Raw genomic sequence first — 24,460 nt, forward strand, 5'->3', positions numbered from 1 at the left:
ATACTGTAGTTTCTGACCACTGAATATGTCTCCCAAAATCCATCTTTCTCATCATAATACGTATTGAAAAGTGATGTGGAACAACTTTACATTTGTCAGATACTTTCAGTATAATGGGGACAAAACTCAGCATTAGAGCACAGAGAGGAGGAGGCAGTGACAGAGGGATACTATGTTACTGTCTCCATGGTTTGTCACGTCATGACCACAGCATTGTCCCTGGAGCCCATCTGTGAAGCTCTGAGTGTGGCTGTACTCAGCGTGAAGCTGCACAGAACAAGTCTGTTATGGTGTCAAGTTGCTGAATTCATTAGCGAGGGAGTGAGGGGAGAGAAGAAAAATAAATTAAATTTCATAGCTTAAAGCTACAGTGTGTAGGATTGGAATATAGCATTCAAAACCATTTTTCCATTGGTGTATACTTATTTACAACAACAGATTCTCAGAAGTTTTGGATGAGTCCTTCATGGGAGTAGGACCCCTTCATGGAGGAACCAGAGGTCGTTTCTCTCTACACTGTTTTCTGGTTGATCGTGGAGGAGAACAGGTTTTGCGTAATGGATGCTTATCACAGGAGAACAGAAGGCAGCATAAATCACAGTCGACAAAGATGTGAAAACATGAAGGGAATAAAATTGTGCCTGATGATGTCATCATGCAATCTGCAATCTCACCACTAGATGCCACTAAATCCAATACACTGTAGCTTTAACATAACATTATGCACTGAAATGCAAGAAAGAAAAAAAAAAAAAAAAAAAAAAAAAACAACAGATTAGATTCAAGACTCCTTTAATTTCCAGAGTATAAAATATTTACAGAACTCAGTTCTTGAAACAAAAGCTGAGCTAAAACAGTCTGTGTAACCTTTGCCCTCAGCTTATCAGCTAGGCCAGATTGTTCAGGGGTTTCCTCAAAAGGGTGGTCAGGTTTTAATTCTGTTTTAAAGGTGCAGGGGGCAAGTTTGCGGATGCCTGCTCCAGAAAGGTTAGAGGTCCGGGAGGGGGGAGGTCTGAGGGCTTACGATGCTGAAGGCTAACATCCTCCAGCACTTGTTGCCAGTGGTGCAGTTTGGTCAAGTGCTTCTGCACCAGCATTTCTTTCCTCTGGAGCTCGTTACGCAACTCTGACACATCCTGAAGGGAAGGAGAAAACGTACGTGAGAATAAAGAGGCAGAGGGCGGCAAACATAACCAGCACTTGACAGCAACAGGAAGTCAGGTCAAATACTGCCCCTAACAATAAATACCGGACAGTGACAAAGCATTTAGTGCATTCATAATGTCGAGAAAATCTCACTATCATACTATAATTTCAGCAAAGCTTGTTTGTTCCCCCATTACCCCCCAGGCCCTATGGTCGATTTCCAACAAATCGGATATGTGGCTGATACTCAACTCCAGAATTGCCTTTAAATGGGGTTTTGGGGGGTAAATTGGGTTCAAATACCAAAATTGAGATATTTTCCACCCTGATATCCACCAATCATGGAGCACACATGTAGCTGAGTTCTGGAATTGCCTGTGTGAATTCCAGATGTGAATTCCAGAACTGCCTCGACAATGTCAACTAGAGGTCCATCATTTGGGTGAAGGACAAGGTCACCGGGGTCAAATGTCAGACTGCTGTAACCCTTACTGTGTTCATACCCACAGGCAGCATTAGCTCCTCCTGTAAATCTCTGGAGGTAACTGACAGGATAAATCAGACATGAGGTTTGCAGGATGTGTCTCTGTGAATGCTGCTGCCTTTGGTCCGACCGCGCCGACAGAGGGACTGTGTGGCTGAGCTCTGTATTTGCACCTCAGAGTGCACGGAGGCTCTTCATGTGCAAACACATGGTGGTGTTTCCAAACAACTAATTCAATTGTGTGTCATAAATCCACTCTTGGTTTTTTCCTCATAACTATTTCTTTCCCTAATTAATACGCTGCAGTAGATAATCGACAACGGCCGCTCTGAAGGACCGATAAGGGAATCGTTAAGCAAAAAGGCTATCGATGTCGGTGGATTGAATAATTTCTTAACGATACCAGAAAATAACCGATTTTCGATACCCAACCCTAGACTTCATTAATGCATTGATGACAAAATGAATCAGTGCTGACTATTTATGCCATGATCTGTTTCTGGAAGCACACAGAGAACAGGTCACATCAGTGGTGATAAACACGTCAAAGTCTGAATTATTTTTGCAAAATTTGATGTCAGAAAGTAAAAAATTTTAAAAACTCGATGGTTCACAAACATTTCACAGCAGTAAATCAGGAGGGATGAAAACTCAAAGCCAAACATGTACCTCTTTAACCACCTGCTCTGGCTTCTGAACAGACAGCTGAAGCCTTTTCTGTAAGAAGAAGCACTCTGTCTGTCTGGCAATATCCAAGAACTTCTGTATACACTGGTCCACACCTGCAGTCAAGACACCACCAGACACACCATGTCACCAGCTCATAAATGTACAACCCCTGGCAAAAATTATGGAATCACCGGCCTCGGAGGATGTTCATTCAGTTGTTTAATTTTGTAGAAATAAAGCAGATCACAGACATGACACAAAACTAAAGTCATTTCAAATGGCAACTTTCTGGCTTTAAGAAACACTATAAGAAATCAAGAAAAAAAGACTGTGGCAGTCAGTAACGGTTACTTTTTTAGACCAAGCAGAGGAAAAAAATATGGAATCACTCAATTCTGAGGAAAAAAATATGGAATCACCGTGTAAATTTTCATCCCCCAAACTAACACCTGCATCATATCAGATCTGCTTGTTGACATTGACCCTATGCCATGACATTGACCCTATGTGTCTTTTTGCAAGGAATGTTTTCACAGTTTTTGCTCTATGGCAAGATGCATTATCATCTTGAAAAATGATTTAATCATCCCCAAACATCCTTTCAATTGTCCAAAATATCAACGTAAACTTGTGCATTTATTGATGATGTAATGACAGCCATCTCCCCAGTGCCTTTACCTGACATGCAGCCCCATATCATCAATGACTGTGGAAATGTACATGTTCTCTTCAGGCAGCCATCTTTATAAATCTCATTGGAACGGCACCAAACAAAAGTTCCAGCATCATCACCTTGCCCAATGCAGATTCGAGATTCATCACTGAATATGACTTCATCCAGTCATCCACAGTCCACAATTGCTTTTCCTTAGCCCATTGTAACCTTGTTTTTTTTCTGTTTAGGTGTTAATGATGGCTTTTGTTTAGCTTTTCTTTATGTAAATCCCATTTCCTTTAGGCGGTTTCTTATAGTTCGGTCACAGACGTTGACTCCAGTTTCCTCCCATTCGTTCCTCATTTGTTTTGTTGTGCATTTTTCGATTTTTGAGACATATTGCTTTAAGTTTTCGGTCTTGACGCTTTGATGTCTTCCTTGGTCTACCAGTATGTTTGCCTTTAACAACCTTCCCATGTTGTTTGTATTTGGTCCAGAGTTTAGACACAGCTGACTGTGAACAACCAACATCTTTTGCAACATTGCGTGATGATTTACCCTCTTAAGAGTTTGATAATCCCCTCCTTTGTTTCAATTGACATCTCTCGTGTTGGAGCCATGATTCATGTCAGTCCACTTGGTGCAACAGCTCTCCAAGGTGTGATCACTCCTTTTTTAGATGCAGACTAACGAGCAGATCTGATATGATGCAGGTGTTAGTTTTGGGGATGAAATTTTACAGGGTGATTCCATAATTTTTTTCCTCAGATTGAGTGATTCCATATTTTTTTCCTCTGCTTGGTCTAAAAAGTAACCGTTACTGACTGCCACAATCTTTTTTTTCTTGATTTCTTATAGTGTTTCTTAAAGCCAGAAAGTTGCCATTTGAAATGACTTTAGTTTTGTGTCATGTCTGTGATCTGCTTTTTTTCTACAAAATTAAACAACTGAATGAACATCCTCCGAGGCCGGTGATTCCATAATTTTTGCCAGAGGTTGTAGATACTATACACAATAAACAGTTGAACAGTAACACCACTTAAGTAGACTTTATTCAGCAGATTTTGGTAAGTGTTTGTAAGACATTTCAAATACTGGTGGGGCAGACATACAGGAACTTGACTACTACATCTGGGTATTTCGTAAGATAGCAAACAGCATACAGCCCAATTGTGTTTACATCTATTAGTTCAAATTCTGGCCTTCAGATTCACCACTTCGCCGGGAGTGACAGTCAGGTTTTCTCTGGCTGACTTAATATGAATTACCATGTAAACTATACTGATCTGCATTTTACTTTTTGACATTTTGTACTGCAATAAGGCAGACAATTAGAAAATTAACATGGTGTGGCAAACTAACAATAACAACCACTGAAATTTTGGAAGGCATTTCATTTCTGTTACATCAAAGGTCATCAAAAGAGGGACAGCTGGTGCTTTGCCATTAATCCCAAGCCCCCACCTTTACAACAGTGTGTAATGATGCATGAGACAATAAGCAGCAAGGCATGCACAGGAATCAACCTAAACTAAAAAGAATCACAGGCCTTTACTTACCAGTTCGAATCTCCTCCTGGTCTGTTCCGTTAACATAGTCCTGACTTACCAGAGATGCAAAGCAGGCCTGCAGATAAAAAAAAAAAAAAGTAAAATGAGTCAATCTGACTGACACAAGATATTCTAGTTGCGTGGTTTGAAATGTTGCTCCATAGGAGATACAATTGGTATAAACAGTTTTACCCTCTACCTAAAACCTGTCACACCAGCTCTCTTGAGTCATTTGTTGATTCCTACTGAATAGACAATTAGAAGACCCTGAAATAACATATTTATAGATATTCTAGACAGATAAAGTAGACAAGATGATATAGTCTCATCATCAAAGGTAACCCGAGTGAGAGTGGTGATGCACTGTTACTTGTTCAGTCTTTCAAGGTGGTGCATACAGGATTTCAATCAGTGAAATCCAGCAGTATACCAGGGAGCAGGATTTCATACTTGATTAGGATCAGTGGAGTCTTTGGTTCCTCAGTTACAGGTATGCCCTGTTAATTTTGCTCAACATATGGGTCCACGCACCTCCTTTTCGGCCTCCTTTACCCACTCCACTTTCAGAGGTGGGAAACCCCAGCGTCAGAAACTAAAAGTCCTGCCACATATTCAGACATGGGGTCAAATACTTTGCATTGTATTTAAATACAAATACAACAATACTTTGTACTTTTTCAAATACAAACACTTGATATTTTGAGTATTTCAAATACAAATACTTTCTATGAACTATAAACAACAAATCAACACAAAAACTGATAAACCGGTGACAATTTAATGTGAAAATAGCATGACCAAATACTATTGATAAGTAAAGGATTAAATGTTTTATCACAAATTCACTATTATAATATCACAGGCAATAATCAAACTATCACAATCTATATTCAACACGGTGTCACAGAGATTCCCAAGTTTGAATAGTATTTGAAAAAGTATTTGGAAATACTTGGGATCGGCGATGTATTTGAAATACAAATAGTTTGAATTCAAAATCAGAAAATACAAATACTCTGAAAAATGTATTTAAGTATTTTCAAATACAAATACTTTTGTATTGGACCCATGTCTGCACATATTTGTTCCATCCTGTCAATAAACGAGCTGATTCTAATCAGTTCAACTCTCCAGGCAGGTAATCGAGCTAAATGGTGAAAACACCAATCCGGTTGTTAAGTGTGATGTAACACATCATGTGATTTTCAACTTCCCGCTCCATACAAAAAAGGCGCGCTGTCATTAACATTGAGAACTGCACTGAGACGATCTGATCAGGCTGCATTTACACCGTTGCACATGGACAACAGCATTAACATCGCAACCTAAAACTCTTTGTATATTGTGCCTAAACCTCTCCTGGATATATTAACTGGGTTTTTAGACGTTATTGCGTTTGTTTTATGTAAAAATGTCAGACGCTCAGGTTGTTTTTCCATTATTTTCAATGGGAGTTGCTGTGAGCTGCGATCGCTTCCTGTTCATGTCGTTCGGGGGGGAAGTGAAGTTCGCACTTTAACGTCCTGTTTATTGCAATAAATATTTTTTATTAACAAACAGACATGTATATTTTACCTGTGCATAATAAAATATATAAAGTAAAAGGAAAAAAGTTTTATTAAGTGTTCTTACCTTAGAAACAGATGAATGCAGTTAACGGAGGTGGAGGCAGAGAACGAAGGGACGGAGGTTTGAGCACACTGTAAACACAAACTAAACTTAAACTGTAGATCCTTAAAAGGATCATACAGACGTAACTTTAATTGTAAACTTGCAGGTCTTTGGACCAGGAAACAGATTTATCACGTGATGCGTTATGTCAGCACTTAGCAACCGGATTATAGGTGCACAGGTAGAAGCAATACATTGTAGGATTACTACTGAAGCCAGGGTTTTCGAACCACTGGTCCATTTCTTATATGATGTGATTTAACCAGCTTAGGGGGGATTTTCTGTTTTGTTTGTTTTTTCACAGGACATGTCACATGTTATTTAACGTCCCAGTTAGCAACACAAAGTGGCCCTTGAAACGCAGGAGATAGTGTTTCAAAGGGTTATAAATTTCAAAATTTTCACAGGGGGATAGCCCTGCTAAATCTGTGTGTGTGTGTATATATATATATATATATATATATATATATATATATATATACACACATATACTCAACAAAAATATAAACGCAACACTTTTGGTTTTGCTCCCATTTTGTATGAGATGAACTCAAAGATCTAAAACTTTTTCCACATACACAATATCACCATTTCCCTCAAATATTGTTCACAAACCAGTCTAAATCTGTGATAGTGAGCACTTCTCCTTTGCTGAGATAATCCATCCCACCTCACAGGTGTGCCATATCAAGATGCTGATTAGACACCATGATTAGTGCACAGGTGTGCCTTAGACTGTCCACAATAAAAAGGCCACTCTGAAAGCTGCAGTTTTATCACACAGCACAATGCCACAGATGTTGCAAGATTTGAGGGAGCGTGCAATTGGCATGCTGACAGCAGGAATGTCAACCAGAGCTGTTGCTCGTGTATCGAATGTTCATTTCTCTACCATAAGCCGTCTCCAAAGGCGTTGCAGAGAATTGGCAGTACATCCAACCAGCCCTCACAACCGCAGACCACGGTAACCACACCAGCCCAGGACCTCCACATCCAGCATGTTCACCTCCAAGATCGTCTGAGACCAGCCACTCGGACAGCCGCTGAAACAATCGGTTTGCGTAACCAAAGAATTTCTGCACAACTGTCGAAACCATCTCAGTGAAGCTCATCGCATGCTCGTCGTCCTCATCGGGGTCTCGACCTGACTCCAGTTCGTCGTCGTAACCGACTTCTGAGTGGGCAAATGCTCACATTCGCTGGCGTTTGGCACGTTGGAGAGGTGTTCTCTTCAACTCTATGCGAAGGAGATGTGTCGCAGTGCATGAGGCAGATGGTGGTCACACCAGATACTGACTGGTATCCCCCCCCAAATAAACAAAACTGCACCTTTCAGAGTGGCCTTTTATGTGGGCAGTCTAAGGCACACCTCTGCACTAATCATGGTGTCTATCAGCATCTTGATATGGCCACCTGTGAGGTGGGATTGGATTATCTCAGCAAAGGAGAAGTGCTCACTATCACAGATTTTCGACTGGTTTGTGAACAATATTTGAGGGAAATGGTGATATTGTGTATGTGGAAAAAGTTTTAGATCTTTGAGTTCATCTCATACAAAATGGGAGCAAAACCAAACATGTTGCGTTTATATTTTTGTTGAGTGTATATATACATACATACACACACACACACACACACTAATGCAACTTAATATTCCAATAGCAAAAAATTAGACTCGAGGCCACAAATGCAGTGAAAGAATCTTGTCATTATCAATTAGTGGTTAATATTTTCTCTATTGTTTGGTCATAAATGTCAGAAATGTAAGTATTAGTTCTTAAAGTAATTTCCCCAAAGTCCAAAAGGACATCTTCAAATGTCTTGTGTCCAACCTCAAAAAACTGTCAGAAAGTAAGGAACCCTATCAAGAAAACCCAAAAATATTCACATAAACTGAATTAAAGAATTTTCTTCTGGGTATTTCTTGAGCTTTTTTAGCCAATATGAAGTGAAGTTTTGTTTTGTTTATTTCGGCCAATAAGGAATGATTAGCAACAAAATATGCATATATGACAACACTAAAAACCAGCATAACACAATGAAAAGACACTTGTTTCCAATGTGACTCTTAGTAAAACAAAGATAATAACAATAGTTGTATTTTGTTATTTAATTGGTTGGTACTTTAAGTTGTATTTACAAGGCAGGTTATATTTTGCACACACCTAGAGATATTTGATCGCCTCGTTGATTGGCTAGTTCAAATGACATCATCGTAGAGTCTATTTCAACATGACAGCACCCTTGGCAAAGTTGAACTGGACGATATTTCGCCGTATGCGGCACCGGCAAAATGGTGGTTGCGCTGTTTTGTCGGCCGTCTAAAGTTATTCACGACGTAACGAACAGCCGCAGTCGGGCGGGAACTTAAAGGCGATCGGAGTTTAAGATCTCCTTATTTCACATTTATGATAGTAGCTCAATATTTTTCATTATAGAAAATTGGCATATTTTACCATTCACCATTTTCAGGGGTGGACTGATTGAAGGTTTTGCAGACATGACACTGACAGAGAAAAACCAGGATAAACACACGTGCCAACGTTGACTTCTGTATTTTCATTTTTATTCTGTCTTGAATTTGTAGGTTTTGTTTATCATCCCCACCCTACACAGAAAATTAACAAGACTGCAAAAATGATTTCAACTGTGCCCGAAATTATTTCCACCACGTGGCGAAACGCGCCGGTGGACATAATTTTGGCCACTGCGGTGGAAATAATTTCGGGCATGGCTATCCACGTTTTTGAGTTGCTTTAGTGTCCGAGAATCCCTCGAGCTATTTCCACCATGTGGCGAAAAGTGCCGGTGGAAATAATTGTGGGCGCGACGGTGGAAATTAATTTCGGGCATGGTGGAAATAATTTTCGCCACACGAGGGAAATAATTTTGGGCACGGCTATGCCACATTTTTGAGCTGCTTTTAGCGTCCGAGAATCCCTCAAGCTGCTTTTGGCGTCCGAGAATCCCTCCAGCAGTAGGGGATTTTCTGTTCTCAAACTACTTCGTAGCACCCAAAATGGCATTTAAAGATGAAAAATTAGCGCCAACACTCAATGCCGAGGACGCCGCCACGTTGAAATACCCTCTACGATGACGTCATTTGAACTCGCCAATCGGTGAGGAGATCCGGTAAAATATCGCTAGGTGCGTGTTTGCCGTATCCGGCAAAATATACACTTCGTATTTACAACTCAAGTACTGTACGGCTACGTGCTAATAGCCACAAAAATAATGACGAAGGAACTAAGACAAGAACCTAAACTGCTTACAACGAGTACCACTACTACAAATTGGCAATCTGACACTCACTTTAAAATCATTTTTATTGTCGTCTCTGCCGTTTATTCGGCATATTTGGTGTTCAATTATAACTTAGCATAAGCTAACTTTGCTCACGCAGCCAGCAGAAGGTAGCTAATCATCCACTTACTTCAAATGAGGCCTCCAGCTCGTCCACCAGTGTGGCATTCCCCGGGGTCCTGGCACCAGTACCAGGAAAGCCCGGTTGGCCCAGTCCACCGGGGCCACCGACAGGATGCGGACCAGGCGGCTGCTGACCAGGAAACATCCCGCTCATGTTAGACGCCATCGTCGGCTAACATTCTTCTTCCCGTTTAATGGCGGTACGCAACCAGCTAACACGGAGCATTACCGCCACCAGCTGGACTGGAGTGTACGTCAGGAAGCTATCTATCTATCTATCTATCTATATATATATATATATATAATGTGTTGAATTTATCATGTTTACAGTCCCATAACCATACAATCAGTGTCACTATTGAAAATTTTTGTTGTAGTGTTTCAAGTCATTACATATTTGGCTATGTAGCAGCAGCACCATGCATCTCCTGCAGTTGCTGGATTAACTCATTAACAGCTGATATGAAGGTGAGGTACCAAATGTACCAAACACAATGTGCATCTTCAGCCTGCTTATAGAGAAAGTGTTGCAACACACAATCTTGTATCTGATACATTTTAATTCAAGGCAATCATAACAAAGTTAAAATGTGTCAAAACGGAATGATATGCAATTCTACACTGCTCTTACTACTTTGGGCTCTATCACCCTGCCATACATGTACATCAGGCTTAAACACATATGATACATTCCTACTTTCTGCAAATAAGTCACACATACACAGAAATCATTTAAAAAGTGTATTCAAACAACATAAATTACATGAACTGTTGTACAGTTAATTGCAGTTCAGGTTTTTAAGCTGCATTCACATGTTGATGGCAAGAACAGTCACACCAATGGTATGGCAGGATTACTCATCTGCAGCAGCAGATGGTAGAAAATAACTGCAAATGTATTAACTTTACAGTGTCAATAAGATGGAAGAAATTATACTTCACAGAGATGCGACAGAGTTTGCATAGTTTGCAAAACATATTAAAATAGGAATTTTTTTGTAATGCTTCATTACATTATCATGTTTTTCTGATAAAATAAACTGTACCATTGCACAAAAGGAGTCAGTCTCTCGCTGTCCATCCTTGACCACTAATAAGAGTAAGCAACATCCATTTGTTTCCACAGCTGTGACAAGCAGAAAAAGTTGAACATTTAGGCCTTAAACACACCAGATGTGTTGTGTGCGCATGGCAGCTGTGTTGCGTGTTATTATGCTGGTGACTGTGTTAACAGGTTATAGTGTGCACACGGCCTGCATTACGAGAGCATCTCTTTTTCAAAACATTATGTGAGCAGCACACAGCAAAAATAGACAGAAAAATGATCTGAAGGCAGTTATTTTGACATATGAGCAACATTAAAAAATTGGCACCTTTTATTAGAATTTCTACATGTGGGTAAGTGTTCATAGAATGAACATTTCAGCAATTAAAAGTTACCTGACTGCTATGTGGTTGTATGCTGTCAATTTTCTGACTTTGATTTTCCAACCACTCCTTTATTAATCTCAAGACACAATTAACAGCATTTGAGCAGTTCACCCACAACACAACGCGCACGCACATAACACAGCCAGTGTAAAATGGGCATTATGGGCGCGCATCTGACAATCTAACATGTAAAGCGCAAATTTAAACATTTACTTTATCAGGTTAGTCTCACTGAGATTGAGATCTCTTTAAAAGGGAGACCTGGACAATTTTTAAAGTTTCTAGTTCACCTTACCTGCATGTCTTTAGATGTGGGAGGAAACTGGAGCACCCGGAGGGAACTCATGCAAACATGGGGAGAGCGTGCAAACTCCACACAGAAAGGCCACATGTGGGAATCAATCCCATGGCATTTCTTGCTGTGAGGTAACAGTGCCAACCACTAAGGCGTGTGTGGCTCAGCCTTATTCCCTAAATGCATTTAGGACATGTCCAGTTCCACTTCACTATTTAGGGGAAGCCGGGCACAGTGGATCAGAAATGTTTTGTGGCAGCATAAACACATTATGCATAGATTTAGGTCATTATATTGTGCATTTAATAGTAATTAATTTAATACAGCAAGTTCATAAGGCTGTGTTATTTATGGCTCCCCAAATGTAATTTACAGGTGATTAGAATCAATTTGAAAATTTTTGATTCACTGTGCCCCGGACACTAATTCACAGGGCACAGTGAATCAACTTATGAAGAAAAAACAAAACAAAACATAATTATAAAGATTTCTTCAAAATTATTAAATATATGCTGATGCATACACAAATAATTCAGCAAACCAGCTATGTAATGTGTGAGTGTCTTATATAGTGTTTCTTTAGAAACTATTATAAATACAACTGTGATCATTTCTGTTCAAACGTGAAAATAGTCGTTTATATACACAAATTATAGAAATCATGTAAAAATAAATGTATAAGCTTCAACAAGTAATATTTGTCATCCACTTGATACTGTGGCTTAGTAAATCACTTGCTAGACTGATTCACTATGCCACGGGGGCATGTGACACACGAGTCATGTTATCAAACAGCTGATAGTCTGGAGAAGACATAACATGCTCATCCGTTGGACAGGGTAGTCTTCTAACAATTTTTTAAACCACATTTCCTCTGTTGTCAGAAATAAATACAAAGACACTGACATCCACAAAATTTAGATAGGGAAAAAAAACTGACTTCACTTGCCACTTAGTTTTACCCTAAATGTATCCAAAACAAAACATTCTTTATGCATAAAAATATGGCATACAGTTGTACGTAAAAGTTTGGGCACCCCTGATGATTTCCATGATTTTCCTTTATAAATCTTTGGTTGTTTGGATCAGCAATTTCAGTTAAATATAACATAAAGCAGACAAACAGTGATATTTGAGAAGTAAAATTAAGTTTATAGGATTTACAGAAAATGTGCAATAATTATTTAAACAAAATTAGGCCGGTGCATAAATTTGGCCACCCCAAAAAAACAAAAAAAACAAATATTTAGTAGATCCTCCTTTTGCAGAAATAACAGCCTCCAAATGCTTCCTATAGCTTCCAATGAGAGTCTGGATTGTGGTTGAAGGTATTTTGGACCATTCTTCTTCACAAAACATCTCAGGTTTGTTGTTTCTGAGCATGGACAGCCTGCTTAAAAATCACACCACAGATTTTCAATAATATTCAGGTCTGGGGACTGAGATGGCCATTCCAGAACGTTGTACTTGTTCCTCTCCATGAATGCCTTAGTAGATTTTGAGCAGTTTAGGGTCGTTGTCTTGTTGAAAGTTCCAGCCCCGGCGCAACTTCAACTTTGTCACTGATTCATGAACACTGTTCTCAAGAATCTGCTGATATTGATTGGAATCCATGTGACCCTCAACTTTAACAACATTCCCAGTACCTGCACTGGCTACACAGCATGATGGAACCACCTCCAAATGTTACTGTAGGTAAGTGTTTTGCTTGGTATGCCACATTCTTTTTCAGTCATGCATACCAACCCTTATGTCCAAATAACTCCATTTTAGTTTCATCACTCCGCAGCACCTTATTCCAAAATGAAGCTGGCTTATCCAAATGTGCTTTAGCATACCTCGAGTGACTCCGTTTTTGGCGTGTATGCAGAAAAGGCTTCCTCTACATTACAGCATACTGCATCTCATTGTGCAAAAAGTGTGCTGTATAGTTGAACGATGCACAGAGACACTATCTGCAGCAAGATCATGTTGTAGGTCTTTGGAGCAGGTCTGTGGGTTGACTATGACTGTTCTCACCATCCTTCGCTTCAGCTTATGTGATTTTTCTTGGCCTGCCACTTCGGGCCTTAACTAGTACTGTGCCTGTGGTCTTCCATTTCCTCACTATGTTCCTCATAGTGGAAAGTGACAGCTGAAATCTCAGATAGCTTTTTGTATCCTTCCCCTAAACCATGATGTTGAACAATCTTTGTTTTCAGATCATTTGAGAGTTGCTTAGAGGTTCCCATGTTGCCACTCATTACAAGAGATGCAAAGAGGAGAAACATTTGCAAATGGCCACCTTAAATACCCTCTCATGATTGGATTCACCTGTATAAGGAGATCAAGGGTCAATGAGCTTACCAAACCAATTTTGTGTTCCAATAATTAGTGCTAAACGTATTAAAATCAATAAAATGACAAGGGTGCCCGAATTTATGCACCTGCCCAAATCTGTTTAAATAATTATTGCACACTTTCTGTAAATCCTAGAAACTCCATTTCACTTCTCAAATATCATTGTGTTTGTCTGCTATATAATACATTTAACTAAAATTGCTGATCCAAACAACCAATGATTTATAAAGGAAAATCATGGAACTCATCTGGGGTGCCCAAACTTTTGCATAAAACTGTGTATATGTGTATACTGATTCACTCTGCCCCTTGATTCACTGTGTCCCGGTTTCCCCTACACTGTGTGTAATCTGAGAGTAAAGTAAAACACAGGGTTTCTATTTATTCACTTAATTAATCATGGGCATTTTTAGGGCATGATATGAAATAAACCAGAGTGTCACCTGCCATTTCTATTAAGACACAAGTGCACCAGCACCTGGCACACTGCTATTTAGACGGTGGACTCAGAAGTCCATGCAAAATGTCAAATCATGGATGCAGCAGTCATCCAGCAGAGCTCCCTGAGGTGAAGCATTTGAGTGTTTCATTCCCTCTGTATCCCAACAGGATCTGAAAGGCCACGTATCTGTTACACATGGACATGTTGGGCAATCCTATCTTGGTGTTATTTGTCTACAAACTTGGGGAGGAAGAAAACGGTCATAAAAATATATTTTTAACAAGAGTTATTAAGGTTTAGTTTTTTATTTTCTGTTCATTTTTTTGTTTTCAATTCAGTTTTAGTATTATGATGCACCGATGCGCTTCCCGTCGCCCTCTCATTGAAAACAATAACATCGAGTTTACTGTCTGCTATACAACTGCCAACAAGTGAATGCAGCAACAGGAAAACAGTTCATTGTTATTGGTTGAACTCTCAGCTTTGATTGGCCAACCCGGCAGCAAACTCCACAAGGGTGCGCGTCGGTCTTCCAGACATGCCTTTTCTCAAATAAGGAATTTCATCTTTGTTACTCATCACGCCTGCAATGTCCAGATGGGCCCAATGAGCAACTGTGACAAACTCTCTCAGAAATGCAGCTGCTGTGCACGCACCACCAGAACTAGAAAGGAGTAAACAACCACAACCAGTCAGATGCACATGAATAAAGTCGTGAATACGCTCCAACGTTACTCAGTGCAGGATACGTACCGGCTGCATTTTCCGATGTTGTTGAGATCAGCCAGCTGGCTTTCTGTCACCTGTCTGGTGTAATGCTGAAACAGAGGCATCCGCCACACTCTGTCACCTGTCACAACACTAGCCTGCACACACACGCACACACTTGTCATCATGGGTAGCTGAGAGAAGGCATTGTCTGTGTGGGCGTGTGCACTGTGTGTACCAAATACCTTGTGTAGCTGCTCCCACAGCCAGTCAGAGTTTGTAAAGACTCCAGTTGCTGCCGAACCGAGAGCAACATCCATCGCACCTTGAAGACAGAAAGAACCAATTTTCAAAATCTACGCTTGGTGTTCTGCATTAGTAAGGCAGCGTTATCGCTTGTGTCTACAGATCCAGGAACACAATTCAAACTGGATATTTTCAAACAACAGTGAGGAAATGTCTCCTTTTCAGATCTTAAAGGAAGCCCAACGCCTTGTGTTGTGAGGGAAAAAAGGGGATGGGCAGGGAGAGTGATTTGCCTTCACCAAGAAAAGTTTATTAGGCTCCAAAATGCATTCTATATTTTGACAACTTTTTTTATACTGTAAATTGTATTAAAGCTACAGTGAGTAGGGTTTGGTGCCATCTAGTGGTGAAACTACAAACTGCATTATAATGTTGCCAGTCATGCTTTTGTTTCCCTTCAGTTTTTTAATCTTTGGCGATAGGGATTCATGCTACCTGACCCTCTCTTGTGATGAGCAACATGTGTGATCTTCAATTCCACAAACTTGTTAGCCTGCACTAGCAACCAGTAGAGTGTTATTGGGGAGGAACCCCAGTAACTGTTATAACAGGTCACTGTTTGCTCTTCCTTTTTCTTCAATCTTCTAGTTGCGCTGAAAAAAGGGGAGTATGTCCTTTATGGGCTACTGTATCAATATGTCAGCCTCCATGAGAGGGGCCGCTCGCATGTGGATACGAAGGGCCAATTGTAAGATCATGAAAACACAATGATTCATTGCTGCAGGTAATTATTATATGCTAATTAACATATGGCAATGAATGCTGTATTCCAGTGGTTCTCAATCTGAGTTTGAGTTTGTTGGGTTGACTTGGCGGACCACCAGAGGGAGCCACGCATACCACAGTTTGAGAACTATGGCTCTACTCCATTCCTGCTAATACACACCCCTAAATCCTACACACTACAGCATTAAGTTTTTTTTGTTTTGTTTTTTTGTTTGTTTTTTACTATAACATAGTGGTTTATCCCGAACCACAGTTTTTCTTCAGGACATTCAGTTACTCTTCAAACAAATTTCTAATCTTGCTTCTGTACACCACCACAGTGAGGAAGAAATTGAACAATTAAGGTCACACATAGTGACGTGTAGCTCATTGGCTGTGCCTTGGGAATTAATAATTTATTCCAAAATTATAATTTGGTTTGCCTTCAATGTGTTATGTCAATAACAAGCACTGCATCTGTGCTTGCAGTGAGAGACATTGTCCTTCTCAAAGGTGGCTATAGGGTGGGACATAAGGCTGTAATAAAAATGCATCCACTTAGAACCACCAAAAAAAAAAAAAAAACATTGGAACTGCCACTGGATGCTCTATCATGAAGTACATTTTTTATACTTAACTTCTTAAGAATACAGATGAATATTGTCGTATGTGCTTTTGTTGTCTTACCTGTTAGTGTGGCCACATTGACAATGGCCTTGGGGTTGAATGTGTGCCCATAACAGAGGGTATCAGCTAAAATCAATCTGCCCTCTGCATCTGTATTGTCAACCTACATGTTGAGATACAATAAAAGACATTCATATTTCTCATCATCATTCTCAAAACACTTGCAATGAATACACATCAAACAGATGTTCACATTTCATAGATCCGCCCACCTGGATGGTTTTTCCATTCTTTGCCCTTACAACATCGCCTGGCTTTGTAGCTTTTCCGCTGGGCATGTTCTCACACAACGGAGCCAGCCCTAATGCCATCATAAGCAATAAAAACAGAAAGCCTGAGATGCTCACTTCTGCTAGGACTGTCACCAAAGTTTTAGGACTCGATACAAATACCAGTGAAATTACTCTATTCTCAATACCAAATTTGAAACTTAAATCAATAAAACGGAGGCCAAATACACGTGTTGCTTAGATAACAAAAGTATCTATTCAAGCTTTAATTAAAAATTTTTAAATTGCATTTAATGAATAGTGAAAAACAGATTCAGACAAGAAATAAAGAAAAATCTACAGCAGTTAATTAAACTGTTAGCTGGTTTAGAGTTATTTGATATATCTAGTCAATAATCACTACAATATTACTTGCTGCACAAGCCAAAAGAAATATTAGTTTTAAATATTATGGCATTATGCAATAAATAATTGAACCACTAGATGTCACGGTGATGATGAATGGCAACACCTAATGCAGCAGCCAGAAGAAGACGTTATTACGACATTTCATGTCATGCAGCTTTTAGCAAAGTCAGGGCTTTAATACCACACAATACTTGAACAAAAGTTTATCCTTTTTTTCTTTGGCCAGCTTTCACTTTTATTATCATTGGCAACACTGTGTCATGGCTAGCTGTCCTTGAGTACACTGTATGAGCTAGCAAGGTGTTAAGAAGGGCTGATTCATAATCCAGTCAAGCTAGGCTAATACATGCTTCAAATACAGTAGAGATGCTGATCTCCAAGTCAGCTTCTGCTGCACCAGCAGCTGGTTTTCCATGCTCTGAATTTAACTGCAGGATGGGGAAAACTGTTCTTGGTGTCAACTATACTAATGTCAGAGTGTCTGTTTTTACCATTTTGGTACCGACTTTGGACCAAAGTATCATTACCGTGACAACCTTAATTTCTGCTTTAACAAACTTTTTTTTTTAAGGTATACCCACTATGATTCAATGCTGTAATATAAATACAGCAGTGAAACTCACCAACAATGTTAAGAGGTAGTTTAAGCGCTGCGGCTGTTACAATGGATGCACAAATGGTGGCAGCTCCACCCATATCGGCTCTCATGGTGTCCATAGAAGAAGACGGTTTTAGAGAAATACCACCACTATTCATGCAGAGAAAGAAAAGTGTGTGTGTAAAGACAAGTGACTCCATCAGATCTCCAAGAAGTGACACCAGATTTTTAATTGGGTTTACCTGTCAAAGGTGATGCCCTTCCCAACTAAGAGCAGTGGGGGCTGCGTGCTGTCAGGACAACCATTGTAATGCAGCTCCAAGAATACAGGGGGCTCCTCCGAACCCTTCGCCACGCTAAGAAACGCTCCCATCTGTTGTTCCTCGATCCACGTCTTCAACCTGCAGACACGAATAGATTATCAGATAAGAAAAACAGCAATGCATCACATACACTATTACTTTAACTGACAAAACATTGCTTTTGGTGGACTTGACATTATTTGAAAGTGAAACAAGTATTTAAAGGGAAAATCCCTCAACCAAAATTAATGTCATCTTCTCACTGCATCTTGTTTTATATCTTTGGGATTGCAATTTCTTCGATCAAGGCATTGTTTTGATTGATCAATATCAGATAAATTAAACACAAATCACCAAATTAATGCGCATTCCCTCTCATTTTGTTTCATATGCACAGCACAAACAGAGGGAGCAGCCACTCAGTGGCTGCTGCTGCATCACCATAGAGCTATGTGAGTTAAAAGTATATCTACACTCTCATACACTTTAAACTACTGCAGTGCCCATAGGAAGTTTGTATTCCGATAGAAAACTGGAGCTTAAGTAGATTTTTCACGGACGGTCGTATGAGGCTGTGTTTGAAGATGGGATGTAGAAAGAGGTGTACTTCCTCTTACATAGTTTTAACAGACAACGTGTATGTTTGTTAAGAGATGGTTGGCACTGAGTTACAAAGAGACACACAAATACAGTTATTTTACGTAGTCATTCGGGTAGTCACTGATGCACAAACCTCTTATGAACTCTTACTCGCTCTGTGTACGGTGCTACTTTCTCTTCAACGATATTGGCAAAAGCAGTAGGAGTGATGTGATTGGCTGGAGCTTCCATGAGTAGACGTGCTAGATTTTGGCCTTCTGCATACTGGATTCCCTTCTCCCATCCAAGCACATCTGTACTGAGGACACACACACACACACACACACACACACACACACACACACACACACACACACACACGAATACAACAGCATGACCAGATAGCTGCATGAACCTGTGTTCGTAAAATTTAGCCAGGTCTGGCTCTACCTTCCATGAAGCTGCACCGTTACTTTGGTCTTCTTTTTGGATTTGAGTTGATCATAGTGAAACAAACCCAGTACTGCACCCTCTGCTGCTGACTGTGCATCACCGCAGCCATCCACCTCCACGTGACTCACCTCCAGGTCCTGAAGTGACTGGCAGCCAGCTTCATCATGCACAGAAAATTTCAAACACACATCACCCATGTGACAACGCCCCCACCCTCCACGGAGAACCAGAGCAACGATTCTTACCAGACACACCTTGTCTGATGTTGTTCTTTCTGCTATCCACAGTTCTCTGTCCCACAAACCCCCTGCACTGGCCTTACCCAGCCCAACCACTGCTACACAGGGGAAGTCCTGCAAAATACACAGCAACTGAAGTTAATCTTTAAGTACGCAGTGCAGAAAAGGGTTTTCTTACTCTATAACTCAAACTTTACCTGGTGGATTCCATAAAAGATTCTGCTTTTTCCTTGCTTAAGAGCAGACCCAGAACTGCAATACACAAAATAAAACCAAATAACACTTAACAACACAGTCAACATAATGGGCAGGAAGCAAATCAACGATCTATTGTGTAAAATATCCAAAGCACCAGTGAAAATATGTCAGAATACTGTGTAATGCATATATAATTTAAATATAAACATGCTCCAATCATATTGAAAAGTTTACCACATTGCTTGACTGGTCTAAAGCTTACAAAAAGGTATAGATTGGACCATCTGTGGGTGAATCTTATGGAGCTATGGGTTTAAAAACAGCAACAATGGCGACAAAGGTCAATTTCAGTTTGGACAGAGGGCAAAAGTTAAAATTATTCTGTTGGTAAAAAGGGATGTAAATTAGTGGTAGAGTTAACGGAGTTCTCAAAAGTAATTTGCACCAACTTGTCACCCTTAGTTATCACATTATAGGGAAACACATGGCTGTCATGTCCATTACTGTGACCAGTGGACCCCTGTTATCAAGCTGTCCCATAAACCTGTAATTTTGTTAGTTATTTCTTCAGGTCTGTGGAACAGCTAGATTACAGCAGGACCACTGAAGTGATAACAGATGTGACAGTCTCATGTAGCTGCCCACGTGTCATATATGCCATGGACATGTAATGAATATCTGCCGAATTTTTCATTTTCATGCAACAATGATGGGGGCAACCTAAACTGGTATGGCTTTGTAGGAAATGTCTCCATGATAAGGAATATCAATGTCCCTATGGTACATCAAGTGTATTGTGGTTAATGTTTTTCACAGATCATCAGACTGATGGTTAAAATTAATTGAGAACATTATCCAAACTATTGTGAAGTACTGCAAGGTCTTTCCTTGCATCTGCAGGTGTGGGGTTTGCTACAAATAGTTGAAGCAACAGATGTAGGTGGCAGGTACAATTCTACATGTTTTGCATACTATTCCTGCTTCATGCGCACTTCGACCAAACTTCGCACTATATGTGAAGGGGCCCTAAAAAAATGTTCAGTTTAAATTGAATTACTGCTGTGAATAATCTGTAATCATCTTCTACTGTACACCATTGTTTTTCAAAGCCAGGTTTGAAATCAAAACTGTTCTCTTATTGTATCCAACACAAAATTGACAGAGCTGTGTGGGTCTGATTTTGTAGTCTTGCTTTACTATACAGTTAAATTGTAACCAAAATATTAAATATCCATTTTATTTTCAAATGTTATCAAAACTGGTCACTTTACATGATCTGTAAGTTTCATAACTCATCAACGTGAAAAATAATATCTTGGATATTACTCTGCCATCGTGGCTCGCAGAGGTAATACAGTGGATCCTGATTGGTCTACTACATCAGGGCCTAATACATATTGCTGATTGGTTGGGCAATAGGTTTGGCAGTGAAATTTAAAGTGAAAGCAATTGCAGAAATGGATTCGTTTTCACGCTTTTGTGAGCAGCTTGTTGGTGGGGGGATATACGTTTTAATTAGTAAACAATAATATTTCTCGAATTTACGTTCAAGAATAAAGTTGTCCCCCTATGTTTTGCACAAAACAGAGCTTCAGAGGGGAATGTGTTGTGGCCAAATAGAATCCACTGGCTGTTGACCTCATTTGAGGATTACTTTGAGACCAAGCATTCACAATCAAAACGGCTCCATTTACCACTGTACAAACTGACATTGAACTTTGTCACCAGTTTGATGTTTTCAACGCACAACATTCAGTCACAGATCATTTTTAAAGTTTGACACTTGTGTTAGCGTCCATTAACCCCAACTACCCTGGAATAACATACTTAGGCTGTATGTGAAGTGTTGCTTAGTCACCTTAAATGGAACTGATTTGATCAAAATAGGCTTCAAGTTCTTAAACTACTAATAGTTTTGTGATATTTTTTAACCTTTGAATTAACAGTGAAGGGCTACATGATAAAAACAACTTGACTGTTTCATTTCAACTCCACTCTGATGGTGCACAAAAGCAAAAGAAGTGTGTTATTCTACAAATACCTATGGGCCCAGGGATAATTCATTTCTTACATATACAGTACTTCTGACAGGTTTTCCAGACACAGTGCTGTCAAAGTGAGCGTGCTGCATGTGTCAGAAGGCTTTGCTCATCTTCTTTTTTCCTTCTCAAATACTCCCAGCACCAAACCCTGCAGAAAACAGTTACACACAGTGTTGGTAATACTAGTTTGGCATAGTTTTTTTACCCAGCAGATGACCACTGTTGAATTTTTGCCTTATGAAGAAAATTTTGCATTTTGAAGCCCACAATAGAAGAGAATTTTATACTTTTTTGTGTTATCCTCAGCCATTTATGTTTCATATGTACAACAGATTAAAACTGTGGTATAGAGATGAACATAGCTACCTTCAAAGAAGTTAACCTCAATTTGATTCCCTGGCAACGCAAAGATTTTTTTTGCATTTTGGAGACCGCAATGGAAATAAATTTCATTCTTTCTGGTTTTATTCTTGACGTTTTTTATTTCATATATGTTGAGCAATTACAGCAAAGGTGTTGGTGGTGTAGTGATCAACATAGTTGCCTTTCAAGCAGTCAACCTGGTTTTACAGTTCCCAACCAACACATTTTTAAGACCATAACTGAAGTATATTTTATACTTTCGCTTGGTATCCTCCTTTTTGTTTCATATACATGTGTGCTGAGTGACTCATAGTTTTAGTGGTTATAGTAGTTACCATAACTGCCTTTCAAGAAGCTGATTTGGATTTGGCTTCCAGTCCAAGCATAGCTGTTTTTGCACTGAGCACACCACAATGGAAGTAAATTCCTTTCTGGTGTTATTCTTTCATTTTGTTACTTGGTAAATGCATTGCTGGTTCATGGTTTGCGTAGTTGCCTTCCAAGCAGCTGACCTGTGCTTGTATTCCAACCAACATGGTTGTTTTGCAGTTAAACCCCAACAAAAGTATATTTTTATTCTTTCTGGTGTTATTTTTGACATTTTTTCACTTAATATATACACTGCTGTTTAAAGCAATGCATATACAAACTTGTAGTTACCATTGTGGTTAGCATAGCTGCCTTCCAAGTAGTTGACCTGGGTTTGATTCGCCACTAATGCAAAAGTGTTTTGCCTTTTAAGACCACAGTAGATGGGAATTTCATTCTTTCTGGATTATATCTCAACATTTCATTTCATATATGTTGGTTTTTGAAGCAAAGGTGTTGGTAGTATAGTAGGTAACATAGCTGCTTTCCAAGCAGTTGACTTCACTTTGATTTGCAGCTAACCCATATGCTTCTTGCATTTAAGCCTTGGTCCCACCGAATAATAAACCATGAATAATGAGCCAAGCATGGGTGTGTCAGCGATTATTTGAAGAATGATCCATGTTTTCATCTATTCTTCTTTGTCTTTCGGCTGTTCCCGTTAGGGGTCGCCACAGCAGATCAATCGTTTCCATCTCACCCTGTCCTCTGTATCTTCCTCTGTCACACCAACCACCTGCATGTTCTCTCTTAGCACATCCATGAATCTCCTCTTTGTCTCCCTCTTCTCCTCCTGCCTGGTGGCTCCAGGTTGGTGGTCCAAACCTCCAGCTCCCTCACACTTGGTCCAAGTGTGGGTTTTCAATTCACAGCATCCATTCAAGATGTCACATTTTTAAATGCAGTCCAAAAATAGATGCTCCATACAGTCCAGCTGGTGTGCCCATTGCACCAGGCTGCAGTTCACCTGTGTTTCAGAGTCAATAAATGTACCACTGGCTTCTTTTCCATCCGCAGCTTTAAACACATCTGATTCAGTGATCCAAAACTTTTAACTTTGTGTTTGGGCGTTACTGACTGGAAAATCAATCTTTTTTTGAGCCAGCGTTTTGCGTAAATGCTCTTCTTGAGCACAAGTCCATTGCATCAGCACGCACAGAGCGCAGCTCATCCGATCCATCCATTCATGCAGCAGGAGACAAGCGGACAAAAAGGGGTCCACAGATGAAACGGTTTCTCTGTAATTCCAGAAGCGATTAGAGATGTTTTTCAACATCCAAGCTCTGACAGAAAATGATTAACCCGCTACAAAAAATAATTATTTTATTATACAGTGTCCATCGCACAAAGCAGGTGGGATTGTGCTCAAGAGGGCTGAGCTGCTTCCAAAACGGTTCTCGTTAGCTGCCAGACGCTCAGATAATGGGCTTTAGCAGCCTCGTCTGCGCCACGCACAGTGCCTCTAAATCCTCGTTAGTCGTTGTAGTACCACGTACATAAACTGCTCCACGCTGCTGTTGCTAAATTTTGAACATCTTGAAATTAGCACCATGCTCAGAGATGAGCCTCATTAACCGAAGATACTGCCTCTACGAGCCACTATTGTCCTACGATTGTTGAATAAATCCTCTCCCAGCAAAAAAAAAAAAACATGCTGCATGGCTCATTATTCATCCTTCATTATTTGGTGGGACCAGGGCTTTACATGTTTGCAAGGAAAGAAAATTTAATTCTTTCTGATTTTGTTCTCAAACATTTTTCATTGCATACATATTGGGAGCTGACACAAAGGTGTTGGTGATTTAGTGGTTTGCATAACTGCTGCCCAAACAGTTGATCTGGGTTTGATTCCTGGCCAATGCATAATTTTGTTGCTTTAGAACGCTGCAACTGAAGTACATGTCCTTTCTGGTGTTATTCTTGCCATTTTTTTCCCCACTTTGTTTATACCGTGTTGTGTCAAACCAAGGCGGTAGTGTTGTTATAGTTTGCATAGCTGTCTTCCACACAGTTGGCCCAGTTTTGATTCTTCGCTAACACAAAACTGTTTTGCATTTTGAAAACTGCAATGGATGTAAATTTCATTCATTCTGGATTTATTCTCAACATTTTTTTCATTTCATATATTTTTCTCATTGAAGAAAACATGTTTGTAGTATAGTGG

General features: G+C 39.8%; 2 protein-coding genes across 2 annotated transcripts; both read right to left on the minus strand.

Annotated features, from left to right (window-relative positions):
* Nucleotides 1-775: 775 nt before the first annotated feature.
* On the minus strand, nucleotides 776-19,525 carry med28 (mediator complex subunit 28). The gene is made up of 5 exons (XM_034188273.1): nucleotides 19,522-19,525; nucleotides 9,609-9,773; nucleotides 4,514-4,580; nucleotides 2,300-2,412; nucleotides 776-1,136 (listed from the first exon to the last, which is right to left on the minus strand). The coding sequence occupies exons 2-5, from the start codon at nucleotides 9,765-9,767 to the stop codon at nucleotides 933-935; spliced, it is 543 nt and encodes a 180-aa protein (XP_034044164.1). The 5' UTR covers nucleotides 9,768-9,773; nucleotides 19,522-19,525; the 3' UTR covers nucleotides 776-932.
* lap3 (leucine aminopeptidase 3) lies at nucleotides 13,845-20,856 on the minus strand. The gene is given in 13 exon segments (XM_034187779.1): nucleotides 13,845-14,773; nucleotides 14,863-14,975; nucleotides 15,063-15,142; nucleotides 16,516-16,618; nucleotides 16,728-16,816; nucleotides 17,777-17,901; nucleotides 17,994-18,152; nucleotides 18,787-18,951; nucleotides 19,083-19,242; nucleotides 19,331-19,366; nucleotides 19,369-19,438; nucleotides 19,522-19,576; nucleotides 20,849-20,856. Coding segments are annotated over 13 exon segments (1,350 nt in total). The 3' UTR covers nucleotides 13,845-14,586.
* Nucleotides 20,857-24,460: the final 3,604 nt, after the last annotated feature.

The sequence above is a fragment of the Thalassophryne amazonica genome, chromosome 15 (assembly GCF_902500255.1).
Source record: "Thalassophryne amazonica chromosome 15, fThaAma1.1, whole genome shotgun sequence".
Lineage (NCBI taxonomy): Eukaryota > Metazoa > Chordata > Actinopteri > Batrachoidiformes > Batrachoididae > Thalassophryne > Thalassophryne amazonica.

What these genes read in the sequence shown, in the direction of transcription:
- med28 (XM_034188273.1), bottom strand. Translation starts at nt 9,767, where the DNA reads ATGGCGTCTAACATGAGCGGGATGTTTCCTGGTCAGCAGCCGCCTGGT. An exon ending in AGCTGGAGGCCTCATTTGAA is followed by an intron (nt 4,581 to 9,608) that starts GTAAGTGGATGA and finishes TTTTATCTGCAG; the next exon opens with GCCTGCTTTGCATCTCTGGT. An exon ending in CCAGGAGGAGATTCGAACTG is followed by an intron (nt 2,413 to 4,513) that starts GTAAGTAAAGGC and finishes TCTTGACTGCAG; the next exon opens with GTGTGGACCAGTGTATACAG.